We start from the raw sequence: 21,302 nt of genomic DNA on the forward strand, positions 1-21,302 counted from the left end.
TTGAACGTAATTGAATCTGAATTAGGCAAAAAACACCCACATTTTTCAATAGTCATTGGAGACAAAAAAGGAGAGAGTAGTCACCTATCTACACCAGGCCTAAACCTTTCTATTATTATCATCATCTTATTCATTTATTTTGTCTATATTTCCATTGGATGTCTCTATTTTATTGAATCAACATTTGTATAATTTGTAATGTAATTTGTATTCTTTGGTGTTGTTCATACTCATATTTCTTACTCGTTCAATGTAATATAATTGTTCAATATAATTATCATGTACTGAATGCTTTGGCAACACTGTTGTAATAGAGAGAGAGAGAGAGAGAGAGAGAGAGAGAGAGAGAGAGAGAGAGAGAGAGAGAGAGAGAGAGAGAGAGAGAGAGAGAGAGAGAGAGAGAGAGAGAGAGAGAGAGAGAGAGAGAGAGAGAGAAAGATAGAGCGAAAAAAATCCAAACGCGAAGGCGGTTCCTTTTGGCCCTCGGGGTGTTCCGTAGCACGCAGTCCCACAACGTGCAGTAGAGAAGTGAAGTCTTTTGGTTTGAACCGGCTAATAAAAGTGCTGCTAGCGGAGGCTCAACGTTTCGTAGGTAAAACTTTTCAAATGTGGTGTGAATTTAAGGTCTTTTACTTGTGTTTTAAAATCATATTACCTTTGCAATGTTCGGTAGAAAAGAACAGCGTAGATATCCTCGTCTAGCATGTTTCAGCAGCGTGCTTTTGCTAGTATGGAGTTACGTAGAGTGTACGTAACTTGGCTATGACTAGTTTAACATTATTAACGCCACTAGTACTACGTAATTTTAACTAAATATCACACTAAACAACATAAAAAACATACGTTATAAGCTGGGTGGCGTTGCTTTTAGAGTGCGAACACAGCGTGGCCGGTGAGCAGCTGCAGCGTGTGAGCTAAGTTAGCATGTTAACTGTGAAGCTAACAGTAACAGTCAGCAACTTCATACCAGGATAAACCCAACTGTTTCCTGCCCATGCAAACAATGATGTATGCTGTTTTTTCCACATGTAGGTAGTTTTAATTGGACTTTTCTTTTAGTTAAGCTGATAAAGATATTACCAATAATCAACTGCTCAGTGTTGTTGGGGGATTGCTTTTTTCTTTCTATTGTACTTACTTATTTTTTTATTAAATTTTACAGAAAATACTAGAAAGCATAGAGATAGATGGATAACGAATACTTTATTTTATTTATGTCCGAAATAATTATTAATTGTTAGTTGGTTAACAGTTTCCTGTCATATTTATTCTTTTTTTCGTTATTACCTCAAAGGATGGTTCATTCAGATAAAATAAAAAATTACCCTGCAGATTTCTTAAACATGTTGACAATACACACGTGCTATTACAGTTTTATTTTACCGTTTGTGTGATCTTATGTGAGTCATATTTGCTTTTTATGTTTTGAGCCACTAACTGAAGCCAATTTCCTGTCACTGGGACAGAAAAAATTTATTTTGCTTTTAAATTGAATAGGATTTGGATTTGTGAATGTAATTTAAGTTGCTGTGCTCGCCAATTTCAAAAACATCTGAGGTACATATACTGTACTGAAGATAAACAGTTGATTGAATAAACTAATGTGGAAAGTTTGTTTATAATGTATCCGAGAACCCACAGTGGCAACAGAACAAACCCCCAAAACTTTACCTTTTCTGTGAAAAACTGCAGGTCCTCACACGGAAAGCTGGAGGCAGAGAATATACTTATTTTTTGCTTAACTTACTGATTACTTGATAAGAAAATTGTTGATTCGTTTTCCTTAGATATACCACTTGTTTTATATTTTATAATATAATTTGCATAAAGGTGTCATATCCATTAATAGCTAGTTTTTTTTTCTCCCTAATTGTTTGAATTACTGTTTTCTACACAGAACCAACATGGCAGAAAAGCAAGAAGAGATGTCTCCAGTTGAGATGAAAGTAGCACGACAGTTGGAGGTAATTATGATTTTATTACATAAAGTATTTTGTAATATATTTTGTAAAAGTCAGTTAAATATGTTATTCCCACTTCCAGTACTACTTTGGTGATCACAATCTTCCGAGAGACAAGTTTCTAAAAGAACAGCTGCAAATTGATGATGGCTGGGTGACTTTGGAGACGATGCTCAAATTCAACAGGTTTGTTATATTTGTCCTTTTGTCTACTCATATTTATTTCAGTCAACAGTGTTTCTAATCAGCAGTGAACTGAGAGAACATTTTAGGTTGCTATAATAAAATTGTTACTATAATTATTTTGCTGCTTACATCTTTTTGAGCATCCCATACAAAAGAAAAGAAATAGTCCATCACAGAACCTCATTAAACACTCTCTACTGTACTTTATCTGCTGTGGTGCTGTAACACTGCACTGTCTGCTCAGGATGACTTCTAACATTTGAGCACAGAATGGCAGTTATTCAGCTACAGCAGATGAATAAATGAAATCTGACTGGTGTTATTTAAGGACAGTCTCTGCCTCAAGGCCCCTCTCACCAGCACAACATGACTGAATCAGATCCAGTAACTCCCATAACAATGAATGGCAAAAATAAAAAAGCTGATTCGAGGAAAGGTGAACTGGAGGTCGTGAGTTACAGACAGTGATGACTAATCGGTTTGTGGATCCATGGTATGACTCAAGACAAGCAGGGCAAGATTAGCGCATGTCTTCACCCTGTCCTTAGCCACACAAGGCAGGCACACCTCCATAAACGGTTAAATGTTGCTGGATTTAAGAGGTATTGATGCAGTGCAGCCTTCCTATTGACAACTTGGCAAAATTCAACTGCTTAAAATGGACTTTCATGTAGACAGAATTCTGAGTCGGCACTTTTACTTTATAATCAAACCTAATTACTTGAAAGAGCAGTGCAGCGGTAATTCAGTTGCCCTTATTCCCCATTGAGTTCTGAATATTTGTTGAAATGTCTATTTTCTACCCAGATTGAAGTCTTTAACTACAGACACCAGCGTCATCGTCGAAGCTCTCAAGAAATCCAAGACTGGCCTCTTGGAAATGAGCGAAGACAAGACTAAAGTCAGGAGGTCCCCAGACAAACCCCTACCCGAAATAAATGATGATTACAAAGACGCTCTTAAACACAAGTCTGTGTACATGGTAAGTTTTTAAATTGCATGCACACTAATTTTAAATTCTTATTTTAATCAAAACATTTAACCTTTTAAAAAATAGTTTGCATGCAATGATTTCCAAATCGTTGGCACTGGAAATGGCACCTCATTGTAAAACTTCCAGTCAGTCGTTTATTAATGCAGTCTAATACAAAAGTTGTTTGATATGTTCAACCTTCCTGAAGGTGTTGATTCAACTTTAAGACAATTAGAGCATGTAGTTTGTAGCTCTATTGAACAGAGGTGTTTCTGTCTTTTAGCCTACGCTGAGTGATATAAATGGAGAAAAACAAAAGAAACACCTTCATCATCAGTTGAGAAATACCTCACTAAAACAGCTCATCAACATAGACTTTACAGTAGATGTACACAAAGATTTGCTATAACATGTGTGTAATTTTTCCATTGTTCATATTTTAATCTAGAAAGGTTTCCCCCTCGAAACTTCCCTTGATGAGATTCAGGAGTGGCTGAATGAGAAAGGCAACATAGAAAACATTCAGATGAGGAGAAACCTGCAGAAGCAGTTCAAGGTAAATGTATTACATTCTTGAACAATTCCAATTCTATGTTTTTTCCAGTGAATTTGGGTAGATTTTCCTAATTACCTGAATATATTTGTATATTGTACTTTCACAGGGATCGGTGTTCATCTGTTTTGACACAGAAGAGTCATCTAAGAAGTTCCTAGAACGTTCAGACATAAAATCATTCAAAGACAATGAGATGCTTGTGTTGTCGAGGTAAGTTGTACTGCTTCTTGGTTTAAAATGTATCTACAGCGGACAAATGCTGTTTTCATTGAGAAATAGTCGACTCAAGATCTGAAAAGGAGAACAAATGGACGTGCTTTGAAAGATTTTAATGCATAATTACTCTGCTTAATATAAGTCATTTGGAAGGTGAAATTAAATGCAGTATGTGCAAAGGTTTTTGCACCCCTCTAGTCTTGAAAAATGTCAGCCATCTTTGAAATTTCAAATGTCTCAGACAATTTTATTGTCAAGTGATCCATGGAGACTAATCATGCCTATTTTCACAGTTATCACAAATTGAAGGATTGTAACACTTATCTGCTCCACTAGAAGTTCCGTTTTCTTTCACATGAAATATCTAAAGTCTACAAAGTCGGCACATATATGGTCTGACAGGGTTAAAGTTTTCTTTGCTCATGCTTCACTCAGTTTTAATTTTGTAATCCTGTCAAAAATAAATCAAATCATTAGACGGCATTAAAAAGTTTTATTTTTTTTTTTGCACTTTAACTTTTTATCTAAAAAATTAATGCTTTAAACTCATATCATTGTGTATAAAAATCATGTCATTGCTTTCCTGCTTGCAGAGAAGACTACCATGTAAAGAAAGCAGAAGAGAGAAAACAGTTCAAAGCAGAGACAAAAGCAAAAGCTAAACAGTAAGTACAAAAGCAACACCTTTCTTTTCCAAAACATATTGTAACTTCTGTGAAAAATTACTAACCAAAAAAATATTATTAGGAACAAAGAGGAACAGCAGAAAAATGCAGAAGAGAAAGAAATGGTAAGAACTTCCTAAGTTAATGTTTTCTCACTTGGATATGATCTGGGCACACTAACAATAATTTGTCATTTGTGTTGCAGGGTCTGCTTTTGGATGAACAGACAGGTTGCTTGTTGAAGTTTTCAGGAGAGCTTCAAAATGTTTCAAGAGAGGACTTCCATGAATTGTTCTCTGGCCATGGAAAGATAAAGTGGGTCGATTTTACAAGAGGAGCCAAAGAGGTAAGGAAAGTCTGAGACTGCCTGATTAAACAGAGATTAAATCAAACTCCACCACTCAAGTCTAACACTCAGGGTAAAGATATGTGATGTAGTAAAAAAAATCTGTATTTTTACTTTCAACAAGGGCACCCTCCTTTTCGATGGCATTGCAAAGGAAGCATTCGATAACGCTAAAGAGGCACACGGAGGGGAATTGAAAATCAAGGACAGCAGTGTTACATGGCAGGTTCTTGAGGGAGACGAGGAGAAAGAGGAACTGAAGAAGATCATCGAAGCTCAACAAGAATCATACAACCGGTCCAAAGGCAGAGGTAAAAACTATTTTCAAACATAGCAGCTGATCTAAAAGTAAATAGTAAAGTAAATTATTGATGATTTACACTTGTAAATCTGATGTATTTTGTCTTGAAAAAGGTGCCAGAGGAAGATCGGGTGGCAGAGGAAGAGGGGGGCGAAGGGGAAGAGGTGGCAGAGATCAAGGCAGAACTCAGTACAGGGGCAGAAAGACTAAATTCGAAAGTGATGACGAAGGGGACGATGGTAAGTTCAGCATCTTTCAGAGCTTCATATTTTGATGCTACGATATTTATCGGCTCTCGCATTGTTGATTATAACATTTCTACTTTGTGCTTTTCCTCTAGCACCCGTAGCCCCAAAGAGAGAACTAGAAGATGCTGACGGTCCCCCAGCGAAGGTTACCAAAACTGAAAATGGATCTTAGTCAAAAGGTCACACCACCAGAGTTTTTTTTTGTAAAAACATTTATTATAAATCATCAAAATGCAGAGGCAACTTTACTCCATTCCAGTGAACACGTCAGGCTTTGAAGAATCGTAGGAAGTCCACCTGGATGTCAACCTAGAGAACAGTTATTTGCAAAGCTTTGTGTCAGTTTTCAGCCTTTTTAAGTCCTTGTATATTGTGCCTCTCACATTATTTGTGTACCTTATTTCTCCTCTTCAGATTTTTTGATTTTATCGTATTCAACATATACCTGACAGTAATTTAATTACACCTGAACATTTAAGTTTTGTAAGACCCTTGTGGCATCTAGAATCTGATTGCAAAGTTTGTTTCTTTATAGATTTCCAAGGGTGAGTGATGAGAATATTTGCTTTGCTAATTTTTTTTTAAGTTTGCATATGTCAATAGCAAATAAAACGTTTCTAAAAATGACTTATGACCTGCATGAATGTTTTGTTAATTACAGCTGAATTCATCAGCTAGAAAGCTTGTATTCCCTCGGTAGTTCAACAGTATATTGGCTTACCGACTTCTTTTTGTGGAACTTGTAAGATGCTGGTAAGTCATACCGTAGTTCTGTAAAGAGTACATCATTAGTTTTTGAGTATTGCAGTTATACAGAAGATGTACTGTATTATTCTTACCCGCTATTACTTCCATCTTCACTCCCCAGTCATTCGCCTTCTTTTGTATGTGCTGAAATCAGAGGATCAAGCTTTTCAGTCTTAATATTACAAATGTAAACTTGACTGATGTGGGATTCTATTCAACTTGAGGCGTGAAAGTAAAATATACAAGTTTGACCTTTTTATTGAAAGGTTGGGATACAGATGTGTTAAATTACAATTTTTTTTAATTATAGTTTTTTATAGTCAGCAATAGTGGTGAAGGACTTGTAACCTGACTTGTACTTGCACTAAACGCTCTGTCTAATAGCATAGCGTTTTAAATGTTACTGGTGTGGATACTGAACTTACCTCTCGTGTTGATGTTTTATGGAGTGAATACACTGCTGTCTTTGCCATTGTTAAAGCAGCCCGTAAGAACTTCATGTCCATACCTTGAATAAAGAATAAAAACAAGTGTAAAACGACCTGTAAATAAAAAAGGCCACACTTATTTACAGGGGTACATATGAAGATAAGTTTACATGTAACAAGGAGAACTACTCAGTCTGTATAAACTTGTTGTGGTAAAACATCGAAAAATCCCATCTCTACCATATATGACCTGAACATGGCATTAAGTGCAATGAAAATAACCCTTTGTCATTAGAGATGTATAGGATTGGGCTAGAAAATCTGTTGAATCAGGGGGCATGGAGTTTGACAATCAGGCATTCAACAGACGGAGGGTCTACAGAAATTGCCATTGGATTGCATTATGGAGAGTGTAGGATCCAGAGTTTTTGTACTTCGACCTATTATAATGGGACTATAAATCAGGATCCCTCTCCTGGGTTGATTTGGACTTTATAGAAGCAGCTAAACTATGCACTCACCTTGGTTGTGTTTTGTCCCAAATGGTGGATTCATTATTACTGTGTCAAACTTTTTGGCATATGCGCCTGCCTCCAGGGAACACAGGTCAGACTGGACTAGATCCACGTTAGAAATTTCAAATTCTTCTGCATTTCTTCTGAATATCTCCAGCGCGTCGTTGTCAATGTCAAAGCCGACGCACAAACTGTATAAGAGAGACATGGGATTGAGCAATGAAGCTGACTGAGGAGTACAGCAGGTGTCAGTGGCGGAAAGTAACTAAGTGCACTTACTCAAGTACTGCACTTCAATACAATTTTAAGGTAATTGTACTTTACTTGAGTAATTCCATTTTAGGCGACTTTGTACTTCTACTCCACTACAATTCAGAGGAAATATCAAACTTTTACTCCACTACATTTATCTGGCAACTTTAGTTACTTTACAGATTCAGACTATTAATACAAAATATTATCAACAAATGAAATAACATTGTTTTAGATGAAGCCACACATCAGTATTTAAAGTAAATCAGCCCTACCTTTATCAGCTGCGTAATTAAAGTTATATTGACATTTATCTATTAATAATTACAACCTGATAATCTATTATTCTGAAACAGGGAATTATGCATAATGGGTAATTTTACATTTTGTACTTTTAGTACAATTTGATGCTAATACTTTTGTACTTTTACTAAACTAACATTTTGAATGCAGGACATGTAACATTGTATTTCTACAGTGTGAATGTACTACTTTTACTTAAGTAAAAGCACTGAGTGCTTCTTCCACCACTGGCTGTTATCTGACATGTTGTTGACATGATTGAAAAGAGCGTGAGGACGGTCAGGTGCGAATCTCACCCTGCTTCAAGCATCGCAGCCCCGATGCTGAGGACTCCACAGCCACATCCCAGATCTGCCACTAGTTTACCCTCGATGTCATCAAACGTGCTCTGGATTGTATAAAGCATGCATGCTGTGGGATAAAAAATAACAAAATGTAAATGGGAACGATGAGAGCCATCAACAAATGATCACACGTGTGTCACCTCACCAGCAATATGAGGGCTAGTTGGATATTGCTCAAGAAGGATTTTCGGCTCTTCAAACGCGTCCACTTGCTGTAGACAACTCTCCAACTCCTTTAGTTTCATCACTAACCACTGTTTGTCCCAGACCTGCTGCGACGACCGATTTCAAACTGTTATTTTCAGCTAAAATCGCTGTGTGTACATTACATTTTAAGCCCGATTGAAGAAGACTTCCGGGAAAATGTGTGCATCAACCAAAACAGTCCGACTTTGTTTTGACCCTGGGACGCGTGTTTGTAGTTCCGCCATGCATTTGTGGCGTGTTTGTTTGGGTTTATGACATGTATTTACCGTACAGGCATTTTAGAGTATGGTTGTTAATTACAATACAACTGCTGACATGATAGCCGGAAATATTATCATAAATAGGCAGCATGATAATTATTATTGTTATTATAAATACAATGAATAAGAAATAAATACAATTATAATACTATATATGATAGTGATATATAAAGAAGTGAACACAATTTATATACTATAGATATTCATGCTAGTACGGGCCCCTCCGATCACTATTGCTTTGCATGGGTGCACTAAAGTAATATTTTATCTTTAACAGTGTGATCGGGGCTCAACAGTAACAGTCATTGACAGCCGTTTAGAAACCACCTTTAAACCTATAAAAAAGTTCACCCCAAAATTAATACATTTTTAATATTTGTTGCATTAGTGATATTTAAATATTGCTGTATCAGTCGGACAGGGGGTTGGTGCGTTAATGGATCGAGCTGGTAAAGCGAGACTGCTTTATTCCTTATACGAGGCTTAATTATTTCAAATTCTTAAAAAATACTATTTATTTTTATTTTGTTATAAACAGTATTTCAAATGTACATTTACTTGTCAGATACATTCAAATTGTCAACATTGTGGCACAAGAAACAGCATGATTCACAAACAAAAAAGTTCAGGACATAAGTACAATAACACAAATACAGAATTTACCTAATTGGTTATAGAATTATAAGATTGGCATAAATTAATCGTTTTGGTTATTTTTTCATTAAGTAGTTTTAAATTTGATATCGTTTCAAAATATATATTTGGATCAGATTTTTGAAAGAGTTATAGACCTTTTCAAAAATGTTCACATTCTAAATGTGTCCTAGTTTATTTCCTTGTACAGTGTATGTGAATGACATCATCTAACAGGAAGTAAACAAGGACCAAGGCTGTTGCCTAGCAATGGAATTCCGTTGAAAAGGTCTATAAAGGGGTATTTCTTTAGATATTTCGTTTCATGAATAAACATTTCTTATTTAATTAAAAAAAATATATTATTAAAACTTGGTATTCATTACAAATATGAGGAAAAACGATAGTACATCACTTATTTTTTACGTAGATATAAAATATACAGAAATATAAAAAATATACACAAAAACAAACAAGTAGAAAAAAAACTACAACTAAATTAAAATAAATCAATCACATGAAACATGAAATAATTGAAATAAAATTAAGTGAAAACATTAAATAGGGAGCACAATCTTACAGCTTTGATGTTTTACACACATTTTTTTTTAATTTTCAAAAAACTTTTTTGAAAGTGACCAGCAGATACAAATGCAAATACCATACAATACGTTGTTGCTCATGTAAACATCAACACAACACCGCAAGAGAACAAAGCATTAAGAAAGAGATGAGAGCTGAAGAAAAAAAAAGAAAAAAAGGGGAGCGAGGGAGAGAAATAAAAATAATATAAGCAGCAGTAAGTAAATAAATAGTAATAAAATACAGGGGTGTGAGAATAAGTTATGAGATTACGTAAATACCTTAAAAGCACAGCATACGCTCAGAGATTTGATCGCTGTTTTGTTCTGTGAGCGGGAAATTGTTGAAATAATAAAGTTTTTTAATTGAATTGAAATATCCTGTTCCATTTCTTTCATAAACACAGTGAAGTTTTTTTTTTTTGCTTGTGAATTTACATTTGTGAATGTGAAATTTAGCTAACCGTAAAAATCAACTTAATAAGAAAAAAAGCATCCTCTTTTTAGAACTGTGTTCATAACAACCAAATATGTTTTGCACACATTGCACACTGAGCGTAAAGTACATTTGTGTCAGCACAACGACGTTATCAAGCCGTATCGCGAGAAACCCCGAGAACATGGAAGCGAGACAACAAAAATAAATTTGTGGACAACAAGCCAGAGTGCATGATGGCGGCGTCGCTGCTGCGCCGGGACAAGAAAGCTACTGCCACCCACTTGAAGGCAGACATAAGTGGGGCTGACAATAGCTCAGGGCTGCGACAACTTCAGGAGCTGCTAGACGCTGTGCTAAATCCCGAAAAACCAGCGGCGGACACGGAGGCTCTCGACTGGTGTAAATGTCTGATCGCAGGAGGCGACGGGTTTGAGGAGTTCTGCAGAACAGTCCGCTCCTATGACAACGCGACCCTGTGCGGCTTGGTTTGGACGGCCAACTTCGTGGCGTATCGATGCCGGACTTGTGGCATCTCCCCGTGCATGTCACTGTGTGCCGAGTGTTTCAATAACGGGGACCACACGGGCCATGATTTCAACATGTTCAGGAGTCAGGCTGGCGGGGCCTGTGACTGTGGAGACGGTAATGTCATGCGAGAGAGTGGGTAAGTCCGAGCTAAGCTGGCTAAAGCTAACTAACGGTCAGGTTTTTGACAGGTCTTGGTGGGAAATGAAGCTAACTTAGCTTATAACATTTACTCATCTGCGTAGTCAATTTCCGCTTCCAGATAGTTATGTGTCTTTGAATTACTGCCAGTCTGCAACAGTTTTACATTTTACGATGCTCCTGTCATTTAAGCAGCTCTGCGGACTCAGGGTTAGCAAGCGTGGCTAGCCATAACAATAATTCTCATATCAGCAGCTGTAGCTGGAGGTTTCTGCTACATACCGATATTTGACTGCTTTAGATACGACCTGGCATTCCGATTATCATGATATAAACGTGTCTCTTACTCTCTTTTACTAGTGTTTAAGACTGAAACAACAACAACACACACTAACTGTCCCTCATTGTGCAACAATATTTCTTACTCATACTAGTAATCTCATATTTGTTTGTGCAATAACTGACAGTATTATTAAATTAGCTCGGGTTGTAAATATATTTATTCATACATTCACAACAGAGCCATGCACATTATTTCGTTCTGCTTTACATTTTTGTGTTTTGCTGAATGACAATAAAGAGATCTCGAATCTTGAATTGCAGTCAAGTTGCACCTACAAGTATCTATTTGTAGTTTGCCTCTTATACAAGTTAACATATAATCGTGGTTTAGTAAAAAAAATTGCATGATTGAATCAGAACGTATACATACGATACTGTCACTAAAAACTTTAACTTTAAACTCAGTCAAACGTTTAAATAATAATATTTCTTGAGGTCATATGGGTTGTGCAATAATGACATGGTGTTCTGCAATTTATGTGGCCTGTGACTCTCATTGATTTGTACTTGTTTACATGTGGCTGTTGTTTTTACTTTCCTCAATTTATTTCTGTTTTATTTTTTGTGTTTTTATTGATCTGTTTTTATTGCATCTATTTATTATCTCTAATGTAAGTGCAGCTAAAGTTGTCCGTGCTGGAGTCCAAGGAAAGTTTCCCCAAGGGGACTACGGAGTATAATTGAATTGAAATATTCTGACATCAGATTTTGTCAACATCAAGCAGCTGACTGATTAATCTCAGTCAAACAGTCTTGATTAATATGAGTGAAATATGTAAGAGTTTGTGTGTTGCTATGAATCAAAATATATGTATCAGCAGGGGAATTAAAATAAAACCTCCCAGATTCTTACACTGACTGCTTCCTTACCAATTTTAAATCTCAAACCAACCCAATAGTCAACTCTAAACCTTGCTGTAATCCCATGTATTAAATCTATAAAAACAAACAACTGTTAATAATAACTATTGTATTTAGAACCTCCCATCTGGTTTGGCAGGACAGTTATGGAGTCCCTACTGGAATTATACTCCCTTTATGGTGTCATCTGATGATTGCCTGAGAATCAAACAAAACATTGTCTTTTCTTACAGGTTTTGCAGACGGCATCGGTTGAGATCAGGGGAAAATGTCCCTTCAATACCTCGAGACCTTCTCTTGATGTCTGAGATGGTTCTTCCTCGCTTTATCCTGTGTATCATACAATATCTGAGAGATGGATACATTGAACCAGGTGAAAACACTCCATGAAAAAATACTTTATATGTGCCATTGTTTTCAGAAACCTAGTATAGAAAGTATTCAGTATTTTTACATTTTATATATGATGTGGATCTTCCATTGGGTGTCAAATGTAAAACAGGACCTCCTGCGAAAGCCAAATACCAGTGTTATACAACCGTTTAAATCCAAAATTACATTCACAAAGTGCCGAGTCTGATGCCATATACCTTATCTTGCTCTACCAGACAACTCAACTGAGAGAGATCTACAGAAAGTCCTGCAGCAGCTGGAACCTCAGATCTCTTTTCTGGAGGAACTCACGAAGATGGGAGGCGCTATGAGGACCGTACTGACAAAGATCTTGACCAATCAGCAAACATTCAAGGAGTTGAGCATGGGTAAATATCTATACTACAGATTGTGTTGGACCAACAGAGTTTGAACATTATTAAGCATCGCCATTCACATAATTTTAGTGGTTTCATTCTTGGTTTTAGGCAATTATTTCATATAAGTGTTGTTGTATTTCTTTATTGTTTTCTGGTGCCAACACAGTTCAATTACTTCTCATGAGAAAACAGATCCTGCTTGCTTTATTTAAGCTCAATTAAAACTTGAAATAAAATGCTATATGAAGATGTTACAGTTAAAATATAAAGAAGTAGAGGAAAATCTTTTGTTCTGCATTTTGATCTAAGCCATACAATCTGTAGCACAATACCTAATCTAGGTCTCCTTTATTTTTAAATACAGTGAATGTGCTTCTAATAAAGTTGTATTCATTGGTATTTGCAATTTCTTGTTTGCTTCACTGTTGCAGGTCAAGAAGAGAATTTGTATGCTAAAAAGAACTATGACAAGTATTTGTCAGCCTTGAAGAATTCAGGTCTGGTGTCTGTGGAGGAAAAAGTCCAGGGTGCTACTGCTGATGTCACTGTTGGGGCTGAAGGAGGAGCAGGAGCAATGGTCCTATTGGGTAATACAACTAATAACAACATGTGTTCATTAACCGCCTGCCAGCCACTAAAAATGTCTTTAATGGTGTTAAAACTGTTTTAAAGTTCTTAATATTTTTCACAAATGGTTAAGCCCTGCCGGTTCAGAAATCATAAGTAATTGTTAGACGTTTGTGTGTTTGTCCGGTGGCTTTAGATGCTGCAAACTGCTATTTGTGGCTAAATGTTTTTCTTTGTTTTCTTAGGAGCCACTGCACCAGGGAGCCCAGATGAGCCCAATAAAGAGGTATATGTGAGCATCACACATAATAACTAACTAATGTTAGCAATTAGGGTCCAAAATATTATTTCTCCTTTTTTTAAAAATTAATTTTGTCCTTAAATGTAAAACATAAATGCCCATCACAATGGCCAGAGCCTACATAGTCTTAAATCATCCAACAATTCAAAAATCAAAACATATTCAGTTTATGTTTTGGATATTTACATTTTTCTTGATTACTTGCATAATCAATTAATCAAAAAACAAAATGGCTGTTTTGGTTTTTTTTACATTTGAGATTTGTCTATTTCAATTTGATATGAACTGATCTACCGTTAATGATAAATATTTTGTAAACCTGTTGGTTGAAATTTGTGTTGTTGATGTGTTTTTTTTCCTCTCAGGAGGACCAAGATGCAGGGCAGTCTGTTGGACAGAGGAAGAGGGTTAAACTGAGTAGCAGTACCAAAGGTAGAGAAAATAATGTGCATTAGTACACTAGTCAGCAACCTTTTGGATATTAAGTGCCATTTCAAATTTTTCTTGTGAATCAGTGTGCCATATCAACATTGAGCCTGCTGTTGTCTACCGAGCTCACCTGTGCCACTTTCCGTGAAAATGGCAGCTAGACAGAGTATTAGCCAATTAGAGACAAGAGGAGGGAAGATGGGGGGAAAAAGTAAATCAAGCGACCTTAATGCCAGGCCACACACCTGCCAATGGCTGTGGCGGTCATTTGGCATGCGTAATAAGAGGGCACTTCAACATTTCCAAAAAACTCTCTTGCACACTTAATGCTTGTGTGCCATTGGTTAAGCTACCGCGTTAGGATGTTGGCCCCTGCACTGTTATATGTTACATGAAACTGCCATCTGATTATGTTCCTTTCCTGCCCTCAGACCCGTGTATCATTGAATCTCTGAAGCACAAATGCTTTCTGGAGGAGTTGCTGTTTTGGACAATAAAATATGAGTTTCCTCAGAAAATGGTCACCTTCCTCCTCAACATGCTGCCGGATCAAGATTACAAGGTATTTTCTCTTGCGTGTTAACACTCATTTCCAAGAATGTGAATCTATTATCACTTTAAGATACACGATTGTAATATCATTTTCATAGACTCTCGGGTAACTGAAATGATGCTTGTCAGCAAATGGCATCCTCCTTTTGAAAGCTAGCATCATAACAGTAATCCTTAATTATGGTTTGGGCTTTTCTCTTCCTCTCTGGCAGATCACGTTTACAAAAACATTTGTTCAGCATTATGCATTCATCATGAAAACACTGATGAAAAGCCACGAGTCAGATACCATGTCCAACCGCATTGTACATATTAGTGTGCAGCTGTTCAGCAACGAGGAGCTGGCTCGACATGTGACGGAGGAGTGTCAGCTGCTGGACATCATGGTCACAGTCCTGCTCTACATGATGGAGAGTTGCCTTATTAAAAGTGAACTTCAAGGTAAGTTGTCCAAATGTGTCAGATCAGATGTATAATTATTTTGATTTAATACCCTTCATCATACTTCCAAGAGGTTTTGTAAAGAACGAAGCAGGTGGCTGATGTGATCTTGTATTGCAGACTGGTCATTAACTGGTCTGGCAATATGCAAGGTGAAACTTGCTTTACCAAACTGAAATTCACTTTCAAAGATGGGGAGCTTTAAATGCCAAATCGAATGCACTTACTCAAAATATCCAGTGTTATGGATTGAGCCAGGAGGCATTGATTACATCATACCAGGGGGTCATTATATTAATGTTAATTGTTCATCATTAACTCGTTATTCATAAAGACTCGACTCTTGTTTTTATTTCAAAGATGGTGTAACATTTTTTGAGAAGGAAAACTGGACTGCTTTCTAAAGAACTGCAGCTGTGAATTTTGCTTCATATTTTTAATCATTGTCGGTGCAGAAAAAAAACATGCACAGATGTTTCATCCCTCTGGCCTTTCTCAATGTGCAGGCTCGGAGTGAGTCTGAACTTAAAATGTTTTTTTTTATATATTGCATCGTTTCTCTGTATGGCAGCCTGGTGTTAAATTGTGTAACTTGCAAGTATCTTTCCCGCATTTGTCTCTTTCTTCTTCTTTTTTTTTTTTAAATACCAAGTGAGTGTTTTTCTTTGTTTTTTTTTCCTTTTAGATGAAGAGAACAGTCGCCATGTTGTGGTGAATTGCAGTGAGGCTCTTTTGAAGAACAACACCTACTGGCCGTTAGTTAGTGATTTTATTAACATCCTCTCGCATCAAAGTGTAGCGAAAAAGTTCCTGGAGGACCATTCATTGTTGATGCTGTGGATGAGCTTTGTGTCATTTTTTCAAGGTAAGTCATAGATGGATAGGTAAATGGGACAGTTAATCTGGGTGTCCTCTGTATGAGACCAATTTTCATGAAACAGCTGTTGCTCTTGGATCCCATAGCATCCTCTCCATGACCCATTATGGTCAAATACATCACTTGATTTAAATGATTCCTCCGACTTGTGCATATTTTTAGTTAAACTTTATATACCAACAGTGTGCTGTTAAACATCTTGTCTCTACTGATATTGCATCCATAGAAAAAGTGAGTTTTGGGGTGTATGACTCATTGAATTAGGATTGTGGTTAGTTCTGCTCACTTGCCATGTGTACCCTACCACAACCCTAAAAATAAAACTCACCCTTGCACAGTGGTATCTTGCTGAAGTATCCTCTTGCTGACTTTATGCGCAGTGTCACCATTACATTGTATGCATGTCTGCAGCACCACTCCTGCTTTAAATTCTCATGTTTAATAGAGATTTCATAGAGACATTTGGTTTCTAAGGAAATATATGTAGTATTATATTATAATGTATACTGACACGTGTACAGATATTTCAATGCATACAGTATGTTCATGAACAAACCTATTTGGAGGTAAATTGGTGTTCAGTGAAACACAAGGTCCACTCTGTGATTTTTTAAAAGGATTGCTATTACTGTATGATCATTAAGAAGCCATGGACCGTGTGCTGACTGTCTGACCTTTTAAACAATTTCCTGCTGTGACAGGTATGAACCTGAATAAGCGGGAGTTGAATGAACATGTGGAATTTGAGTCTCAGACCTACTATGCAGCATTTGCAGCAGAGCTCGAGGCCTGTGCACAACCAATGTGGGGTCTCTTAACACACTGCAAAGTCAAAGTAAGTCCTGTCTCTCAAACACATCTCCTGTGTGCATTCCTGAAAATCTAGAATGATTATTGGAACATGCATCTCAAGCATCATGTGCTGCATGCACTCATATATCTATATATATTCATTTTTAACATGTTAATCTGTCTTTTAACAGGAAACACAGGAATACACTAAAACTGTGGTACGTTACTGCTTGGAGACCCTGCAGATCTGGTTTGATACCATTGGCTTCATCGACGAGGTAAATCTGACAAACCTCTGTGTTATCGAGCTAGCTTTCTCCTCCTCTGTTTCTCATTGCTTTTCTGTCTCTTACAGCCTGCTCCGAATCAAGTGACATTTCACCTGCCACTGCACCGCTACTATGCCATGTTCCTCAGTAAGGTATGTCAGAGACTCTCATCTCTTAAGTCCGGACTCTGCAGTATATTCTTGTGTTGTTTTTATAAACTTAATTGTTTGGTTGGTATTTATCAGGCTGTAAAGTGCCAAGGCCTGGACCTGGATAGCCTTCTGCCTGACCAAGAGATGCTGATGAAGATCATGGTGCATCCACTCCAAATCCAGGTACACTAGAGGTGTTTTTTTGTGGTTATTATTCAGGTATATATCAAATCCAACTGGTCACTAAAACTTTGCCATGTGTGACTGTAGGCATGCCTGTCAGAGATCCACAGCAACATGTGGGTCAGGAATGGTCTGCAGATCAAAGGACAGGCTATGACCTACGTGCAGTCACACTTCTGCAATTCAATGATTGACCCAGACATCTATCTGCTCCAGGTTTGTATTACTGTATCATAGAAAGTTAGCGCTATCGTGGTACTTTAGTTCTTCTTTGAATTTCCCTTTCTTTATTCATTTATTTTATAGGTTTGTGCATCAAGACTAGATCCTGACTACTTTATCTCAAGTGTTTTCGAGAGGTAAGCTCTAACTCCAGCATTTGCATCCATAGAATATTTTACATTTTTAATTCAACACACATTAATAGGATTCTATACACTGTCTTCTGTCGCACAGGTTCAAAGTGGTTGACCTGCTGACCATGGCGTCTCAGCATCAGAATGCCGTGTTAGACTCTGAGCAGGAGAGGCCAATGCTTGAAGGAGCACTGACCTTCCTCGTCATATTGACAAGCCTTCGCGTTCATTTGGGTAAGATGTACAACGGAGAATGCACAGAGTCTATGGAGAGTAAAAATAAGGAACTGTGGTCACAGGCAGTCGATTTATTAAACTGACTAAAATACACAATATGCTATTTGCTTAAACCCCACACCTACGCTATTTTCCACTTCTCACTCTCACTTACAGGGATGACCGATGACGAAATCCTTCGGGCTGAGATGGTCTCGCAGTTGTGCATGAATGATCGTACACACAGTGCCCTCTTAGACCTTGTATCCTTTCCTTCAATACAAATAAATGTTAAAGAAAAACAATATTCAGCCATTCATGGCAATCTTTTTCCTTAAGAGAATTTTCTTAGATTCCGGAGAATCCCAACCCAAAGAGTGGCATTGTTCCAGGGAGCTGTAGTTTTGAGGAGATGCTCTCTGCTGTGGCAGACTTCAAAGCCCCGGTGTTTGAGCCTGGAGGCTCAATGCAGCAGGGCATGTACACACCGAAAGGTAGGATGTTCGTGGCGAAGTTGATGGCAGTTTTTACAAACAGTCCATTATAGCACGTAACTTGTATCTGACCTATTTGAAATGGGTAGTGGGGGATGTCACAGAAGTAACTGGTGTGGCTGTCAGGTTTTGATATTAGGTATTTGGGCCTCATGACTTAGACAATAACATTTCTGAACTGAGACGCTGAACAGACATCCTCTTTTTGTTTGCTGCATTCACACAGTGGGGTTTATATCTGCAGGATAGGGTTAACCTCATAGAGGTAGTTATAGTATAATTGTACTGCTACCCTCCACTGTCCATTAGTAGTGTTAGCTGTTACAAGGACTGTAGTGTGTTGGGAAATGGGCCTTCCAAATTGGGAGAAAAGCTCCAAATTATTTTAAAATTAGAAATGTGCCATTTAATATTAGGCAAATTGCAGGGCTGTATTTCCTGTGGAATTGTATCGATGTAGTATGGCACATTAGAAACAAACTTATGCTAAATGGCCAGTGGTTTAATAGATATTTCAGACTGCAAATTTTATATTCTAGCTGTGGGTATATTTGTCTGTAAAAATGATCTATGTGAGGCTTGAATAGGCTGAAAGTCTTTAGCATTAAATCTGTCATTAGTCCTCAGCAGACCACCAGGGGGCAGGCTTACACAACTTAAATAGAAAAGGTGAAACTGGGGAGAAAGTGAATCAATGTCACTTTGTGCCAGAGGTTATAAAAAATTCCTCCCCCTTTTCTCAACCAGCGGAGGTGTGGGAGAAGGAGTTTGACCCCATCATGGTCGTTCTCAGAACTGTCTATCGGCGTGACGTCCAGTCAGCAATGGACAGATACTCAGCATTGTAAGTTAACACTGTTGCCTTGATTTCCCTGAGTCAATGTTTTTAAATATATATATATTATTTAGATATTTGATAAACAGTGACTTTCATTTAAACATTATATCATCGTATATCACATATTGTTCTTGCATTTTGCTTGACAGTACTCCGTTCTTTTGCCGGAGTATTCATGTTCAGTCATCCCTGACAAACCCAACATGCACCATGCTCTGTTCAGTGTCGTAGGGTCACCTCCCCATGAAGGGACATTATAGGAAAGGTCAGGTCTACCAGGGGCTCAAGTTGGTTTCAATTAGATAGGTGTCGAGAAAAATCAATTTCAGTCTAAATTGTAATAGAATTGAAGAGATCTTTCTTGTTTCATTGTGGTACAGACGCCTCCCAAGACAAACTTGTCCATGGAGGTAAATGAGATGCCCTGGGGTTCATTTTCTTGAGGGTCACTGGAACGTGAGAAGTTGCTAATTATAACGAAAGGGTCCCTCACTCAGTGTGTCTGTTTTGAAATAGTAGTTGGGAAGATAACCTTCTTATAATGGGGTTTTATGTCTTCTTTGGTATATCTTTCAATATGGGTAGATCCCCTGATGTAATTAATTGTACTTCTTTCACATAGACTATACGCTTTTCTAGGACTGTTTTGGTGTGTTTAAACCAGATGGAACTAAGGCATATTTCTCCTTGAAACATATTGAAGCTGCCATTGCTTCAGAGTCCGATACCAGACGCATGTTGCTCATTCACAGTGTTTGAATATGATGGATTGCCTGTCAGGCTGGCTCTGGTTTTATATAACAATGATCCCATCATCACTAATAGAGTGAGCGACTGTGCTGCCCGTCGACTGCTCTGTTGCATAAACTAAAGCCTTTTGTACAATGAATTACTTTGAGCAATATAAGGTGGCACTTCATCAAACTCTTATTTCTCATATTGTCCTGCATTATATGGGAATTCAACCCATCTAATCCCTGTAAGACAGCACATGCCCTTATTGGTGTGGTAATAACTATTTTCTGTGTGTTACGATTGTTCCTCTGATATTTTCTTTCTTATTGATGATGATATCATCTAGTTTAAAACAATCTGGCATTCACACTGGCAACCCATGGCCACCCTACAAGGAGAGGACTCCACTGCATCCGTGTTACAAAGGCCTGATCAGGCTGTTGCACTGCAAGACGCTGCACATTGTGATATTCACTCTCCTTTACAAGGTGAGCCTTTTAATGACTGTTCATAGTATTGTATAATACTGTGCTGCCCTTGCATTTTAATTCACTCTTTAAGCTAAATTAGAAGGGCTTTCTCTTTCTTTGCCATATTTAATTGGTGAACATGTAATATTACATGGCAATTAAGTGATGTTGACATGTTACCAGATATGTGTACAATACAGGACTGTCCAAGTATACAAGGTGCAGCACAAAATGAACAGATCTCATAGTGTAGATGAGTCATAATGTAGAAATAAACAGAGAGTAGGATTGATAGATGATCTGTTTTTTAATTGTCACTAAAGTGGGGGGGGATAAATCTTCTGTTCTTGGGTATAAACTTTAGATATGGATGGATCATCAGAACATGTCAGAGCACGTGCTGTGCATGGTGCTGTACCTGATTGAGCTGGGCTTGGACAACCAGGTTCAAGACAACAAGGAGGATGAGGTGAGATATGGTTGTTTAAGTTACAACCAAGCTCCTCTGTCCAGACTTCTTGTGTCTTACAGGATCTTGTACTTCCAGGAGCCTTGCATTGAGGAGCACTGCCATGATAGCTGGTTCCCCGGCACAAACCTCCTCTCCAATCTGCACCACGTCATAAACTTTGTGAGGGTTCGGGTTCCTGAGACGGCTCCTGAAGTGAAGAGAGAGGCCCCTCCCAGCACCAGCACTGAAGCTTCTTCTTATGGCCAGGTAAAAGGTAGCTCTGCCTGTAGGCTTCCGCCAGTACAGAGGGCAGTGAATTGAACAAGTGGCTGTGGAAGAAATCTTATAAATGCTCAATGCTATTTTTCTCAGGAGATCTAAAGTACAAGGACAATGA

General features: G+C 37.7%; 3 protein-coding genes across 5 annotated transcripts in view; 2 read left to right on the top strand and 1 right to left on the bottom strand.

Moving 5' to 3' along the window:
* Positions 1-501: 501 nt before the first annotated feature.
* ssb (small RNA binding exonuclease protection factor La) lies at positions 502-5,685 on the top strand. Of its 2 annotated transcripts, none has more exons than XM_083922259.1 (12): positions 502-592; positions 1,898-1,964; positions 2,044-2,147; positions 2,955-3,129; positions 3,569-3,676; positions 3,783-3,886; positions 4,486-4,557; positions 4,640-4,682; positions 4,763-4,903; positions 5,028-5,214; positions 5,318-5,443; positions 5,545-5,685. In XM_083922259.1, the coding sequence occupies exons 2-12, from the start codon at positions 1,905-1,907 to the stop codon at positions 5,622-5,624; spliced, it is 1,200 nt and encodes a 399-aa protein (XP_083778385.1). In that variant the 5' UTR covers positions 502-592; positions 1,898-1,904; the 3' UTR covers positions 5,625-5,685. The 2 variants fall into 2 exon arrangements, with proteins under 2 accessions (XP_083778385.1, XP_083778386.1); XM_083922260.1 differs by having other exon boundaries at positions 524-588.
* Positions 5,686-8,387, bottom strand: mettl5 (methyltransferase 5, N6-adenosine). The gene is made up of 7 exons (XM_083922261.1): positions 8,187-8,387; positions 7,994-8,108; positions 7,149-7,333; positions 6,625-6,707; positions 6,292-6,343; positions 6,174-6,223; positions 5,686-5,761 (listed from the first exon to the last, which is right to left on the bottom strand). Exons 1-7 carry the CDS (start codon positions 8,284-8,286, stop codon positions 5,720-5,722), a joined length of 627 nt encoding a protein of 208 aa, XP_083778387.1. The 5' UTR covers positions 8,287-8,387; the 3' UTR covers positions 5,686-5,719.
* Positions 8,388-10,391: 2,004 nt separating this feature from the next.
* The window catches only part of ubr3 (ubiquitin protein ligase E3 component n-recognin 3), a gene marked incomplete at its 5' end in the record, with an annotated part of 36,687 nt that continues 25,776 nt past the window's right edge, over positions 10,392-21,302 (top strand). For both annotated transcript variants that reach the window (XM_083921474.1, XM_083921475.1), the window contains 22 exons: positions 10,392-10,825; positions 12,264-12,403; positions 12,639-12,791; positions 13,214-13,369; positions 13,595-13,635; positions 14,016-14,082; positions 14,511-14,641; positions 14,844-15,072; positions 15,758-15,937; positions 16,651-16,784; positions 16,933-17,019; positions 17,097-17,162; positions 17,256-17,345; positions 17,433-17,561; positions 17,652-17,704; positions 17,802-17,935; positions 18,095-18,180; positions 18,270-18,411; positions 19,159-19,255; positions 20,331-20,472; positions 20,819-20,923; positions 21,002-21,172. In XM_083921474.1, the coding sequence (XP_083777600.1) occupies positions 10,392-10,825; positions 12,264-12,403; positions 12,639-12,791; positions 13,214-13,369; positions 13,595-13,635; positions 14,016-14,082; positions 14,511-14,641; positions 14,844-15,072; positions 15,758-15,937; positions 16,651-16,784; positions 16,933-17,019; positions 17,097-17,162; positions 17,256-17,345; positions 17,433-17,561; positions 17,652-17,704; positions 17,802-17,935; positions 18,095-18,180; positions 18,270-18,411; positions 19,159-19,255; positions 20,331-20,472; positions 20,819-20,923; positions 21,002-21,172 (2,967 nt within the window). The remainder of the gene's footprint in view (positions 10,826-12,263; positions 12,404-12,638; positions 12,792-13,213; positions 13,370-13,594; positions 13,636-14,015; positions 14,083-14,510; positions 14,642-14,843; positions 15,073-15,757; positions 15,938-16,650; positions 16,785-16,932; positions 17,020-17,096; positions 17,163-17,255; positions 17,346-17,432; positions 17,562-17,651; positions 17,705-17,801; positions 17,936-18,094; positions 18,181-18,269; positions 18,412-19,158; positions 19,256-20,330; positions 20,473-20,818; positions 20,924-21,001; positions 21,173-21,302) is intronic.

This window comes from Echiichthys vipera (assembly GCF_963691815.1).
Source record: "Echiichthys vipera genome assembly, chromosome: 10".
Lineage (NCBI taxonomy): Eukaryota > Metazoa > Chordata > Actinopteri > Perciformes > Trachinidae > Echiichthys > Echiichthys vipera.